The sequence below is a fragment of the Lynx canadensis genome, chromosome A1, assembly GCF_007474595.2.
Source record: "Lynx canadensis isolate LIC74 chromosome A1, mLynCan4.pri.v2, whole genome shotgun sequence".
NCBI lineage: Eukaryota > Metazoa > Chordata > Mammalia > Carnivora > Felidae > Lynx > Lynx canadensis.
Window position 1 is genome coordinate 11,067,613 of NC_044303.2, and position 14,875 is coordinate 11,082,487.

Consider the following 14,875-nt stretch of genomic DNA (forward strand, 5'->3'; position numbering starts at 1 on the left):
CCACAAAACGAATGAGGTGCTGAGAACTGGCAGAAAGAATAACATATATCCAACTGTGAACAAAGAAATCTAATCAATCTACTCCTGTGTTAAAAGATAGGTTACAGTGATCTGTAGGAAATAGAGTTGTTTAAACGGACCTCCATTTCTAAGAGGAGTAGCGACTTTGAACAGTGACCGCCATATAATCTCAGGGGCACTTCAAAAGAAAAGGAAACCATTTCTTCTTTATTTCAAACGCTCAGAGTCTGATTCCCATTCTGGGAACATCAGAGCAAGCACTGAATATTGTCAACAACTAACTCTGTGCTTGTCTGTCTTTATAAGTGGGGAAAAAAGCCGGCAAGGATGGGCCTCTTTCCTGAGTTACATACTTTGTGAGGGGAGGTGAAAAGGCTGCGTGTCCAATGGGCATTTTGATTCATGCTCTTCACAGCCTGGTTAAAATTCTCATTCCCAACCAGAACAGACGCAAAAATGGGCAGGTCAAAGGGATGGGTCAGAGAAGCAGATCCTGCCCAAGCCAAGTGTGTTTGGATTTCCTTAGACGCCAAGAATGCACACGGCTCTCGTTGCTTTCCACGGCAGTTCCAAACCCAGCATTTGAACATTCCTCTATTCCCTCACTGTGTTTAATTTCCCTTCATTTTTGAACGTACTGCGATCTGACTTGCAGTTTGCATTGCGGTGTATATGTGCGTGTGTGTGTACAAAACATTGCGGTTTGTATGGTCCTGCTTCAGCAAACCATAAACTCTGTGAGGGCGGGAACTATCTGTTGACTGCTACCTTCCCAGGGCCTAGAACAGTGCTGGAAACCCAGGTACTCGTTAAAGAAATATTGGTCGAAATGAATGAGTGAATGAATGAATGACAGCCTTAACAAGTGAGGGGATCAACTTCTCTGAAAATCTGATTGAGAAAACCAGTTGTCCTGTAACATGTGGGGCCACTTACAGCCTCTGGGACATTCATATGAGGAAATTCATTATAACATTAACTTTCCTTTCAGTGACATAATAAAAATGTAGCCAAACTATGAGTTGTGGGGTATTTGTATTGGTGTCACAGTTTGGAAGTTAATAATTCCTGGAAATGTTGGCAATTCAGGGAAAGTTTACTGAAGACCTTAGCCAGCTAAGAGTGGCCAGCCTAAAAATCATGTTATTAGTCAATGACACTGGGGGAAAAACATAGTCACGTTCAGGAGATCATCATTTGCAGTTAGAAATAGATCTAATAAAGAGCTAATGAATGGGCCACAAAAGCCTCAAACAGATTTCTTCCAGACTAAGGAATGGGCCCTGCTTACTAGAAGAAATAGAGACTCAGGGAACAAGGGGAAGAAGCTCCTGAAGCCATCCTGCAAACCCAAATAGAAACCGAATTTGGGCTAAAATAATGGCATCGGCAAAACCCGTTTAAGATACAAGAAGGCAATGGAGAAAAATTAGAACGTGTCAAATCCAAGAGGAAAATGTCAATGAGAAAATCTAAACAGAAAGCAAATTCCCAAAAGTTTCAGTAAGGAAGGTCCTGGTTAATAACTGAACGTGGTGCCCTTGTGGCCCGCGCCTCCGTTCCCCACCCACAGGAACCCAGGTCGGAGTGACTTTCTAGGGGCGTTGAGCTGATGTGTGCAAATAGGGAGAGGAGCTGAAGAAGAGAAGGAGAGATGGTTAAAGCAGATGGAGAGGAAGCTCAAAAATTTATCACATGCAGGAAAATTTAAATGCGAGAAAGCGTTTAATCTAGCAAATTAAATCGTTCCTTCAACATGTCTTTTTAGGTGGGGAAGAGAACAGTGACCTGTCAGGACCCTTTCATCATCAGGGATCCCTATTTCCAGAGGCCCCACCATGGAGGCAGCTGGATGGCACGGTCTCCGCGAAGTCTGGGAGGGAATCCTGACCTCCGGCGACTTGCTTGCCTGGCTGGACAGAAAGTAGTGGCAACACCGTGGTGGGAAGAGTCGGTTCAGACAGTAATGCCTGCTTCGGCAGAGCCAGAAAGGGGCCAAAGTGTGACTATTACTGCACTGGTGGTTTGTCTGTTGCAATAAAAAATAAGTTCCAGTTAAAAATTAGACTTATGGGGGCACCTGGGTGGGTCAGTCAGTTGAGCGACCTATTCTTGGTTTTGGCTCAGGTCCTGATCTCATGGTTATGAGATCAGGGCTCCGAGTAGGGCTTACTCTGGGCATGGATCCTGCTTAAGATTCTCTCTCTCTCTCTTTTTCTCAAAAAAAAAAAAAAAATCAGACCTATGAAGAAAGAGATTAATTCTTCAGAGTGAAATTCTTAAGGTTGTTATTTACCCTTTATACCCCAAACCTTTTTTTTAGGCTTACCTTTTGGAAATTTACATCACTCTTCTTCCCACCTTCTCAAATACAGGACTACATATCAAACTTATTTTAGCTTTTCCATAGGACTTAAGGTCATCATCATGAATATTGTGACAACATGCTAGATGGATCTGTCACTGCCCCCACACTTGTCAGAGTGTCTGATTCTGTGGCCTTGTGCCAAATGGCTTCACACAACTGCATTTTTAAGTTACAGAGCCTTTTTAGAGTAGTGCCTTCCCCCCCCCCCTTCTTTTGCTATTAGAGTTTCTACCCAAGATGTTGCATCTTTCCTTGTAATTTTCTCTTTCCAGACTACTGTGAACTTCAAAACTGGACAGTGGATCTTAATTATGTGTAGATTAAAAGCAAGTACACAGGGAAAAATCTAATGATGTTTTCTAGTGGTAATGTTCTCATAGTTAGACTAGTAGAGACTTTGTGACTCAATTTTGACTACCAGGGAATATGTATTGTCACCAAATAACTGAGCTCCTGAAAGGTGCTACGTCATATGTTTACTTTTAAAAATTATTCCGACAAAAGGCTAGGATTTGTTATGAATCAATTATGGTAGGATACAGAGAGCTATTAAAACAGAGTGGATCTTGTTCAAGGACATTTACCCCATTAAATTTTACTGCATCTCTGTATGCCCAGCTGATCTGTTTAAAACAGGAATGATGGGCGCCCTCCCCTTGAATCTCTTTCAGCTCTGACACAGGGCTCTGCTGGGCTAGGATAGTTCCTCTCCAAGGCTGTGTAGACTCTTGCACTCACAAGGATGTCTGGCTCTGAGGTACAGGTGACTAACTTTTTTTATGACAGCAGTGAATTGGTATCTTGGCCGTTTAAATGGAATATTCATCAGAGACACATCCTGGTATCTGGAGTTCAGCTATCTGGTTCAAGACGCAACATTTCAGAAGACTGCCAGAGGTCACTCTTGAAATTTCTCTCACTGGGGTCAGGACTTTTAGGCCCCAGAGTCTTTCAATTATGGATCTGATCTTGCAATTACGTATTACATCAAGCTGATTAGTGCTGTCTTCTAGAAATGGATTAAATCCTGTGGAAAACTAAAGGTAATGAAAGATTGTCCTTCACTTAGACTTTCTCAGTTTCTATTCCAATTTCCAGCCCTATGGCACAATGCCCTGGAAACATGAGGAAAATACCTCGTGGAGACCTTAGTGTCCCTTTATTAAGTTGGTCTTGGGATCCCAGGCTTCCCATTTCCAAAAGGCACCTGCACTGAGGAGAAGCAGGTAAAGGCAGAGGAGTGACCAGAACTTCATTTGCATCACCTGATTTTGAATATGTCCGATTAGAATCAATCATGCCTTTTAGGAAGCAGCTTCAAGTGCTGTTTAACTAATGACTCTTCCTTGCAAATACTGCACCCTCTCCCTTTAATGACTCTAACTACTGATTCGTCTCTGAGAGCTCCCTCCCTATGAGTCAAGATGTACAGAAATAAAGTAAGGTGTCATTTCAGGTAGTTACTTAAGGAGATCTACTGAGTATTATCTGTATAAAGAACTCTGTGTTAGACTAGGAGGCTACAGTCTTATTCGGGAACTTTCAGAGGATAACACGGAGAAGAGTATATGGTTCAGTTACGGGGCCAAGCCTTGGCAAAACTGTGTGACCAACTGATAATTACTTCTCTTGTCAGCTATCTTCTGAGTCTTTCTTAGGTAATGTAGGATGTAAAAGGCCAAAGAACATGAGTTAAGTGTCTAAATCTGGTAATACAGACTTACCAGGGAAGAGTGGGCAGGTGGAGGTAGGTTTTGTGGAGATCGATCTACACGTGGCTCTGAAAGGACAAGAGAGTTAGATGATCAGAGAAGAGTGGAAAGGAGCAGGAAGAGAGAAAGGAGGAAGGCATAGGGAAGAAGAGTGTGCTCCCGGGCCAGCCAGGATATCAGCCTGGCTTGGGGACAGGGTGGAAGCAAACTGCTGAAGGCTATCAAAACCAGACGATGTGTGAAGGCTGGATGGTAATTAAGAGCCAGTGAAAATCTTGAGAAAAAAAAAAGTTATAATTAAAGCCATGGTGAAGGGGCACCTGGGTGACTCAGTTGGTTAAGCATCTAACTCTTGGTTTCTGCTCAGGCCGTGATCTCATGGTTTCGTGAGTTCAAGCCCCGTGTTGGGCTCTGCACTGATGGTGTGGAGCCTGCTTGGGACGCTCTCTCTCTCTCCCTCTCTCTCTAGCCCTCCTCTGCTCATGTAGTCTCTGTCTTTCTCAAAATAAATAAATAAACTGAAGAAAAATGTAAAGCCATGGTAAAGAAAAATTTGGTATATGAAAGGAATGAAATAAAGTCAGCACAGAGGCTGCTATAGTAATTGAGCCATAAGTTTCCAAAGGCCTGGACCAGGATGGAGCTCATGAAAATGGAGAAGAAATGGAATAATATACATAAAACATGTTTTAGTTTTATAACTTGAGAAGCCATAAAGTGTGGTGGTAGTTGAGATATGGGAAGATCCTCCAGATGTAAGGGACCCCTCAACTGTGTGGCAGGTCGAATGGATTAGAGAGAAAGGAGCATAGGGAAAGAGGAGATAGACCCTAACACAAGGACCTGTTTGTCATCTGATAAAATAAATACAATTTTTCATTGGCTTCCTCAGAATTTTACTTGGGATAGAAAGAAGGGAAGAGAAGACTTCAGTTTATTTTCAGTTTTGAGAAAAGTACTCAGCTTTCCTGGAGAACTTTTTCCCTCTTTCATTATCAGTGACAGGCCACCCTTCTCTTACTATCCAAACCAGCATCCAAATGAAGTCCCCTTTTTTCTTCATCTTTTCTTTAATCTCCGTATTCAGCCACCCTGAGCTGGAGAGCCTTCCTTTAAAAAGTCTACTTTATTGGGGTGCCTGGGTGGCTCAATTGGTTAAGCATCCAACTCTTGATTTTGGCTCAGGTCATGACCTCACAGTTTGTGAGATCGAGCCCCGCATTGGGCTCTATGCTGACGGTGTGGAGTCTGCTTGGGATTTTCTCTCTCTCTCTCTGCTCCTCCCCTGTTCTCTCTTTCTCAAGATAAATAAATAAACTTTCAAAAAGTTACTTTATCATCATCCCGTCCTAAGCCACTTAACTCAACATTTCTTTCATTGGCTATCATGACCAACCGTGTCACAAGTACTTAGGTGGAAGGAGATAGCACATGTTAGAATTTGACGTGCCAAAGTACAGTAAAAAGTAGAGAGGTGTGAAATTTTCATTTACGAATAAAAATTGGTTTCTCTGTCAAATTAAAATACTTGTCTGACTCTGTTGCATTCTAAAAGGAGGCCACTCACTAGGGACTCTCACAGCTGCCTCTGTTCAAGATCTAATCCAAGCAGGGAACCTGCACATTTTAGAAGAGGTGAGGAGAGGTAGCCCAACTTGAGCCGAATGGTGGCGTGAGTGAAAAGTCAAATGCACATCTCGGATGGCATAGATGGGGCACTGCCTGAGCCTTTTATCTTTCAAGAGGGGCATCTCTTTCAGGAGCAAGAGCCAAATGGGCTTCTGAAACTTCTGGGTCATGGAAACTTCCGGAAGTCACCACCCCAGAAGTCTTTTCCTTTTTTAGAATGAAGCACGGAGAGCTCCTGGCCATTAGGAAAACCAGGACAGGAAATCACTTTTTTTCCATATACATTTTCTTAGTCCATTTCCCTGGCACATAAAAAACAAGCAAAAAACATCTTAAATGTTGTAGGATTCATAATTCAACATCAACAATTATGTCGTATGCTTACAACATAATTCACCTAGGGGCATCTGGGTGGCTCAGTGGGTTGGGCCTCCAACTTCAGCTCAGGTCATGATCTCACGGTTCATGGGTTCGAGCCCCACATTGGGCTCTGTATTGACAGCTCAGAGCCTGGAACCTGCTTTGGATTCTGTGTCTCCCTCTTTCTCTGCTCCCCCCCCCCACTTGCACTCTGTCTCTGTCTCTGAAAAGTAAACATTAAAAAAATTTAAAAAAGAAACATAGTTTACCTAAAGCAATGTAATAACCAGAAATACTTTGAGATTATCAAACATGGCATACTGCAAACTTAATGTAATCAAAATAGTTACATTCTGACACCATTCCTTTTTTGTAATTAATTAATTTATTTTTGAGAGAGAGAGAGAGAGAGAGAGAGACAGAGAGGCAGAAAGAGAGAGAGCGCACAAGTTGGGGAAGGGCAGAGAGAGAGGGAGACCCAGAATCTGAAGCAGGCTCCAGTCTCTGAGCTGTCCGCACAGAGCCAGATGCGGGGCTGGAACCCACCAACCGTGAGATGGTGACCTGAGCTGAAGTTAGACACTTAACCAACTGAGCCACTCGAGTGCCCCTGACACCATTCCTAAAGAACACGGCCAGGTTATGACATCAAACGCGGGCATTCTTCGTATGATTCATATCCGTACGTTGATGGCTTAATACAGCCGATCTGGATATTTAGGATGTTATTTTCAGCCGGTGAGAACATCCGTTGCATTTTTCAGCTTCTCCGGTTGGCAACGGTTATATCAAGCCTCCGGTTCCACCTGTTTCTGGCACGCAGCGCGAGAAAGGGCCGCCAACCATGTTACCCATCAGCGTGGACCCGGACAGCAAACCAGGAGAATACGTCCTCAAGAGTTTATTCGTCAACTTCACCACTCAGGCTGAGCGCAAGATTCGCATCATCATGGCAGAGCCTCTGGTGAGTACGCTCCACGACACCTGTTTCAGTTCGTCTTTATACTAAATACAGCAGAGCGTTAAAGCTCTGGGGAGAGACGGATTGTTTCCCCCCAGGTTTGCAAAGGTGTTTTTGACTCCACAGGTGATTTTTTTAAAAGATTATGATTAAGTTTCCCGATTTAGAGGGGAAAAAAATGAGAGGGGCGCCTCGGTGGCTTAGTCAGTTGAGACTCCAGCTCTCGATCGCGGCTCAGGCCATGATCCCACGGTTTGTAGGCTCCGCACTGACAGTGGGAAGCCTGCTTGGGATTCTCTCTGTCTTTCCCTCTCTCTCCGTCCCTCCCCCACTCATGCTCTCTCTCGCAAAATAAACTTAAAAAAGAAAAAAAAAAAGGGAGTCAAGGACTTTAAAAGAATCCTTAGCAAATACGTTTCCGTGGCGTGTTTCATTACTGCATTTGAACAGTAAGAAGCATAATTTAACAACAGGAAGTGTGAGTCCTAGAAAACCTGTGTTCAGAGTCCCTGCCATGCATTTATACTTGAGTCGGAATCTTTTGTCTGTTTTTAAAGTAAATGAGAAAAAAAAAAATCATTCTTCAAGTGGTTTCCTGGACTTCCAGTTTGAGAACGTAGGGTCTCAGCGATCTATTGTCTGAAGAAGTTATTTGGTGAGTCATTCAGAAACACCTCTTTGTTTTCTGAAAGTCGGAGGACAGGAGATCTCGGCTCACTTACCTTTAGGTCCCTTATTAGACAGATAATGTCCGTGGACGTCAGTATCTTTCTTTGCAGATGATTCTGCTACAAAATAAGGCATGTGTTTCAGCCTTATGTTAATTGCTCTAACAAGGGCTCTAAAGACAGAGTACGGAACCTCAAAAGGACAGTCAGGAAGGAAGGAAGGCCAATGGGCAGATTCAGATTACTTGTTTTCTGACCTTGGCGGGAGAAACCCAGTAGGAGAAAAGGCAAGGAATCCAGAGTGACACAGCTTTTTCTATGAAGCTCGGCTTTGTACCTCCTGAGAGGATCCTGGGGCATAAGAAGACGCTGAGAGGTTTGCTTTGCAGCACCAGAGCTTAAGATAATTAAGTATGATGGTGTTAAACCCACAAGTCTCTAAACAAATACATAGCAGATTATGTTCGACATCATCTGTTAAAAATGACCTTTGTAAGAATCACAATTGAAGAGCTGGAAAACAAAATTCAAGAATATTTGTTAAGTATATGGTTGCCTGACAGTTACAAATTTTGCATTTTAAAGTTTTTATTAGATCAGTGGAGGTTATCTTTATGAATTCTACCTTCCTATTATGGAATGTCTCTTGGTTTTATAGTTTTAATCATTTAAACCTCAGTATAGCACCTTTTCCACATTCACTTATTTTTGAAATTTATTTTTCTGCTACTCTTTCTGCTAATAATAGCTAATATTTCTAGAGTACTTACTATGTGCCTGGCACTGTGTTTCATTTAGTGTCTCCTTTAACCTTTACAATAACCTTAGGTAGGTAGTATTTATATCCCCATTTACAGATGGAAACGTTGGCACAGAGAGGGCGAAGTAGTTGCCTAAGGCCACGCAGTGTTGATATGAACTCAAGCCTAGTACCTTCAGAGCCCGCCTCTGAACCCTCTACACTCTGTTGCGTCTTTACGTGGACGTCCACACGTGAAGATACCTTCTTTGATGTCTTACAACCAACCAACACAGGCCTCTCCTATAACTTAAACTGGCCAAAGATCAAGTTCCCAAATTCTCATTGCCCCAAATTGTGCTGATCCCTGGAACCCTCCGAGCACCTGGGTGTATTCTGAGGCTGCCCGGACTCCCTCCCCTGGCGGAGGGTGGGAAGCCAGCTTGGGTCCAGAGGTCACGGGGGAGTTTAAGGAGGAGAGAGCAGTAAGGCACAAGGAGGAGTTATTCCTTCACCGTGGCAGATCAGGGTCTCTGAAATTGTTTGTCATAGTGCATTTCCCTAGGGAGCTGGGAAGTTGTACCAAAGTTTAAAGAGATGCTAAGACTAGGCCCTGACATCTTTTGAGCCATCCCTCTTTCCAAAATAATAGTTTAAATGCCATTATTTGAAACTTTATTAAGTGGGGTAGTTTGGGGTTAACTTTTTCTTCACTCAGCTTGGCATTTGTTTGGATGGCATTTTCTTTTTGGAGTAAACGTCACGTCTGAAAATCTATGTGCCATAGCATTCTTTTAATTAGAGGTAGACAATTTTGTTCCTTTCAGTGAGACGCCTTAAACGTCCCTAAACAGGAAAAATGGGAAAGAACAAGTGTAAGTCCTTTTCACCAGCAAATCTTTATTGTGGGCCTAGAGTGACAGGCCACTGGATGCTGAGTGCCAGGTAGAAGAACATTATGTTCAAGAAATGTATCAATCAAATTTCAGTATTGTTGCTTTTTATAAAAAGGGACTATTTATTTCCCCCTGTACTTTTTGGCAGAGACGTAAGCTTCCGTGCCATATCCGTTTCTGGTCTGCTGAAAAATGCTTAGTAATTTTTGTCCTTGTACTTGTGCTCTTACGGGGCAATACACGTGAGTCGATTTTGCGGCTCACTGCTGGATTCGAAAAATGTTACTGTGCATTTGTTAGTTCTGTAGCCATAGCAAGAGGTGTTATTTTTTTTTTTTTTTGAGAGAGAGAGAGAAGGAGCGTTATTTATTTGAGAGAGAGAGAGAGAGAGAGAGAGAGCGTGAGCATGGGAAGGGCAGAGAGAGAGAGAGAGAGAGAGACAGAGTCCCAAGCAGACTCCACGCTGCCCACACAGAGCCCAACACGGGGCTCGAATTCACAAACCAGGAGATCATGACCTGAGCAGAGATCAAGAGTCGAACATTTAACTGACTGAGCCACCCAGGCACCCCAAGAGGTGTTATTATGGATGTTTGTATAATACATTTAAAGTGAATTCCAATAAAGGCTCACTACTATTTCTCTTGCTCAGATAGGTCTATTTGAAAGACATTGAATCCTTTAAAAGCCTGAGTTTATGTAGCTTTGTATCAAATCACAAAGTTGTTTTCTTTTTCTTTAATGTAATTGGAACTTGTAGGGGAGTGGTAAGGGTAAATTTCAAAAAGTTGGAAGTAGAGATTTATTACTTATGGCAATACTCAGGAATCTCTATTTTTCAGTTTACTTTCAAAAGACTAAGTTCTTCAAAATTCCACATCAGCCTGCGTGGGATCAGTTATACACAACATCAAAATTAAAGTTGGATCTATGAGTTTCCAATATCCAAATAGCTAACTTTAATGAAAATAAAAGACAGGAAGGAAAAATATTCTACCAAAATTACATTTTAGCTCGTTTTTCTTTGCAAACATTCTTCACTAGTTTAGCAGTATTGTTCCTTGTGCTCAAAAGATGCTCAGGTCGTATCTATTAACATTGGTGGATTAGTCAGTAATTGTCAGCACTAGTCAGTATTGCTTCATGGGGTTAGTTTTTTTTTTTTAAGTTTATTTATTTATTTTTGAGAGAGAAAAGAGAGGAGGGGCAGTGAGAGAGGGAGAGATGGAGTCCCAAATAGGCTCCAAGCTGTCAGTGCGGAGCCCAACGTGAGGGCTCAACCTCATGAACCGTGAGATCATGACCTGAGCTGAAATCAAGTTGGACACTTAACCGACTGAGCCGCCCAGGCGCCCCACTTCATGGGCTTAGTTGATAGCATTTGCTTTTGCCCAGTCCTACCATTATTTTACCTTTCCCATGCCAAGTGTCTTAAGCTAACTTGGATTATCTGTGGCTTTTTAAAATTTTTATTTCAAATTTTAATAAGTATAGAAAAAAATAATAGGGATGTTCATTCCTTTTGTCTCCTACTCTTTCCCTCTGTTTACACTTTCTTCTTCCCAAGGCCCCTGGGTGACTCAGTTGGTTATGTCCAACTTTGGTTCAGGTCATGATCTCACAGTTCAGCAGTTTGAGCCCCCCATCAGTCTCTGTGCTGACAGCTCAGAGCCTGGAGCCTGCTTCCAATTCTGTGTCTCCCTCTCTCTCTCTTCCACTCCCCCACTTGTGCACACTTTATTTGTCTCTCAAAAAATAAATAAACTTTAAAAAATATTTTTTTTAAATAAATACATAAATTTTCTTCTTCCCAAAGTATGTTTTCTGTAATTATTTAAGTAAGAGTCAGTGGGTGGTAAATCATGCGGTCTTATTTATCTAAGAGGTCTTTATTTATCCCTCAGCTATCAGTAATAGTTCAGCTGGGAATAGAATTCTACTTTGACATTTATTCTCCCTCTAGACTTTTGGTGATATATTTCACTATGTTGCCACTATCACTGCTGGGGGAAAGTCTTCGGCTGACTTGTTATTTCTGGATTACTGATTTTTGTTCCGTTTGCTTTTATGGTTTTTCTCTTTGTCTATGGTGTTTTTCAGTTTCACTACACTGTGTTTAGCTGTGGCATTATTTTATTTTCTTGTTGGAGACTCTCATGCTTCTTGAATTGATGGTTTATGTCTTTCATCAATTCTGGAAAACTCTTACTTATTAATTATTTGAATATTGCCATTCTTCCATTTTCCCTCTTCTCTTTTTCTTGCATCCCTATTAAATATATAGTAGACATTCTCATGCTATATTTCATATCTTTTTACCCTTCTTTTATTATTTTTATCTCTTGCTACTGCAGTCTGAGTAATTTTCTCGGGCCTATCTTCAATTCATTAATATTTTCTTGAGCTATGTCTAATCTGTTGTTTAACTTGCCCATTAAGAATTATAATTTTGGTGACTGTATTTTTTCATTTCTGGGAGTGCTGTTTGCTTGTCTTTTAAAATCTATTTAGGTGTATTTTGTTTCTTTCTTAAGTTTACAGTTTCTATTCTATGTCTTTGATCACCTTAAACATACATTTTTTGTGTGTCTTCTTTTATTTTTTATTTTTTTAATGATTTTTTATTTTGAGAGAGAAGGAGAGAGAGAGAGAGAGAGAAGGTGAATGGAGGAGGGACAGAGAGAAAGGGAGAGAAAGAATCCCAAGCAGGCTCCATGCTACCAGCACAGAGCCCAACTTGGGGCTTGATCCCATGAACTGTGAAATATGACCTGAGCCAAAATCAAGAGTAGGATACTTAACAGACTGAGCCACCTAGACACCTCTGTGTCCCCTTTAGATTAGTCCCAGAGTTATCATTATCTCGGGCCAAATATTATGTTGGCTTGGGAGTTTATGTATCTAGAAGTGATAAAAGCAAGCCCCAGACTCATGTAGTACTTGGGACTATGATTTCAAATTCTCAGGGAAGGTGTTGTTGTTGTTGTTGTTGTTGTTGTTGTTGTTACCCAGAACCCAGGCGGGGACTGCCGGAACATCTTTTCATCTTCCTGTGCCAGTGGATAGATTTTCCCCTGCCCATTGTTTCATTGCTTAGAACTAGACTTAAGTGTCTTATTTCCAATGTCCCACCTCTCAAAGGCCCACAGCTTTGTTTCCTGTCCCCAAGTAGACAACAAAAAAGGCCTGTAGGCTAATGAGACCAGTAATCCTCTCCCAGGGCAGCTACCATGTCACCTCATAACTTCTTGCTTTTAATTTCCCTTCTCATTTCTTGTGTACTTACTTCGGCATTTTGAAAGAATCCTATATTTCACTCGTCATTTCCAAGTACTTATATAGCATGTGAGATTTTGAGTTTTCTTAGTCCACTTTCCTGCCAGTCTTCTGCTGGATTCTTGGTTTGCTTCTCATGCAGATGAGGGTGGGCCTTTGCACTGTGAGGTTCATGTGCAAGCAGAAGTTCCCATGGCAAGGTTGGTGGGGGCGGGGGGGCGGGGGGGCAGGGTTGCAAAATGAGTGAAACAAAGAGTTGAAAGACTGTCGCCAATTCTTTCTCTTCTGATCCTATCTGATGAATCGTCCCTAAGTACAACCCTGGGCCTTTAATTTTCTTGGTCGAAACCTTCATTTCACACCCTTTCACTCTGTGAAAGACCACCTGTCTTTCTTCCCCCCTGCACCTCTATGAACCCATGTTTCACTTCTGTGCTTCTCTGCCTCCTTCCTAGATGGCCACTGATCTCTTCCTCCTGGCTGTCTTTCATCCTATCTTTCCAGGTCCCACCTGGGGTACTTCTCAGTACCTCATCATCAAAAAGGTTTACTTGGTTTCTTTCCTGCTGACTCCATACAACTGTGCAAATGTGGATATACACACCTATAAATCTCTGTCTGAAGCACTGTATCATTCTCTCATGCAAACTGCACTGTCTTTATTGAAATAGAATACTAAAGTAGGCTAGAATAGAAAATATTAGAGTATGGTATAGGTATGAAGGGTAAATATTGCTTAACAAAAATTTGAGTTATGTGTATGTATACCAGCCCATAATGTAAATGTATATTTATGTATATTTTTATGGCAGGTGGATGGGGGATACAGATTTTGTAAAGTTAAACATTATACTAGTCAGTAAGTTACTTAGAGGCAATAATTGTGTCTGATTCATCTTTACATACACACATACACACACACACACACACACAGCAGGTCCCCATATCTAGGACTCTGCTTTATATACAGTATACGGTAAATAGTTTTTGAATAAATGAACGAGTGTATGAATAAGTGAAAGGATAGATGGGTGAATAGATAGACAAGTTAATATAGTAGCTTACAAGGAATGTCTTTGTAAGAACCTGTGCTTCTCAGGGTCATTTTGCCAACCTCTAAACTGATAATAGTGGATTTTGTTTTGTCCTTTGTACTCCTTAGCAGGTGATACCCTCAAATCTGCTAAGTATAACTAACACTGATTCTCAGCCTTCTGCCTTGGGGCATCTAAGGATACCTCATTTTTCACTGATAGGGTCACCTGCTTCACCTTAGCAATATGTGAAGAGGAGAGGTGGGTTGACTCTTAGCAGTTGGACACAGTCTCAGAATATACATTCTCATTATCTAGGAGTCTCTCCATTTATATAGCATCTGTCACTGTAGTCACAGGCAATTACCTTCTCAATAAACTCTTCCAAAAACAAGACTCTCCAGCTTTTCAAAAGCAAAAGCACCCATAATCTTGACTTTGTTTATTTAATGGACAAGAATGGATAAAGCCAAAGACAAAACAACTTTTCATTCAGTCTGATCTGAATTTGAATCTTGATTCAACCTCTTTAGTGTCATGTGGCCTGGAGGCAGCCAGTCAATCTCCCTTTTTTGTCATTTGCAAAATTCGAGTAATGTGATGTACTCCTAGCACATAGAACAGTCGAGAGGGATAGAGGGAATGTGTGGAGCTCCTGGTGTAATCCTTAGCACCCACTAAGTGCTCAGTCATCAGCATCATCACCATTGAAGAATTGGTATCAACCAACCAAATCTTCTGGTATATTTCTTTGGAGGCCAGCCTGCTACTTCCTCACTGTGTTCATTCCAAAGGAATAGAGGGGGCGCCTGGGTGGCTTAGTGGGTTGAGCATCCAACTCTTAATTTCAGCTCAGGTCATGATCTCATGGTTCATGAGATCAAGCCCCATGTTGGACTCTGTGCTGAGCCTGTTTGGGTGTCTCTTTATCCCTCTCTCTTCCCCTCCCCTGCTCATGTGCGCTCTCTCGCTCTCTCTCTTTCAAAATAAATAAATAAACATTTTTTAAAAAAGGAATAGATGCTTCAGCAGGGCGATTCGATGCCTGCTGTTGGCCATTCACTGTTACTATCAGATGGTTGTCCTAAAATCTTCCATGGCTATGAGAGGACAACCAAAGCTGGTTTAAGCAGACCTGGTCTGGATCCTTTAGGGACTTGTACTCTGGGAGGCGACAGAAGCAAACAAAGAAAGTATACAAGAGAAGACAG

General features: G+C 41.8%; 1 protein-coding gene across 7 annotated transcripts in view; it reads left to right on the plus strand.

Moving 5' to 3' along the window:
- The window catches only part of FRY (FRY microtubule binding protein), a 345,429-nt gene that overhangs the window by 121,069 nt on the left and 209,485 nt on the right, over positions 1-14,875 (plus strand). For all 7 annotated transcript variants that reach the window (XM_032593499.1, XM_030308908.1, XM_032593559.1 and 4 more), the window contains exon 2: positions 6,855-7,054. In XM_032593499.1, the coding sequence (XP_032449390.1) occupies positions 6,855-7,054 (200 nt within the window). The remainder of the gene's footprint in view (positions 1-6,854; positions 7,055-14,875) is intronic.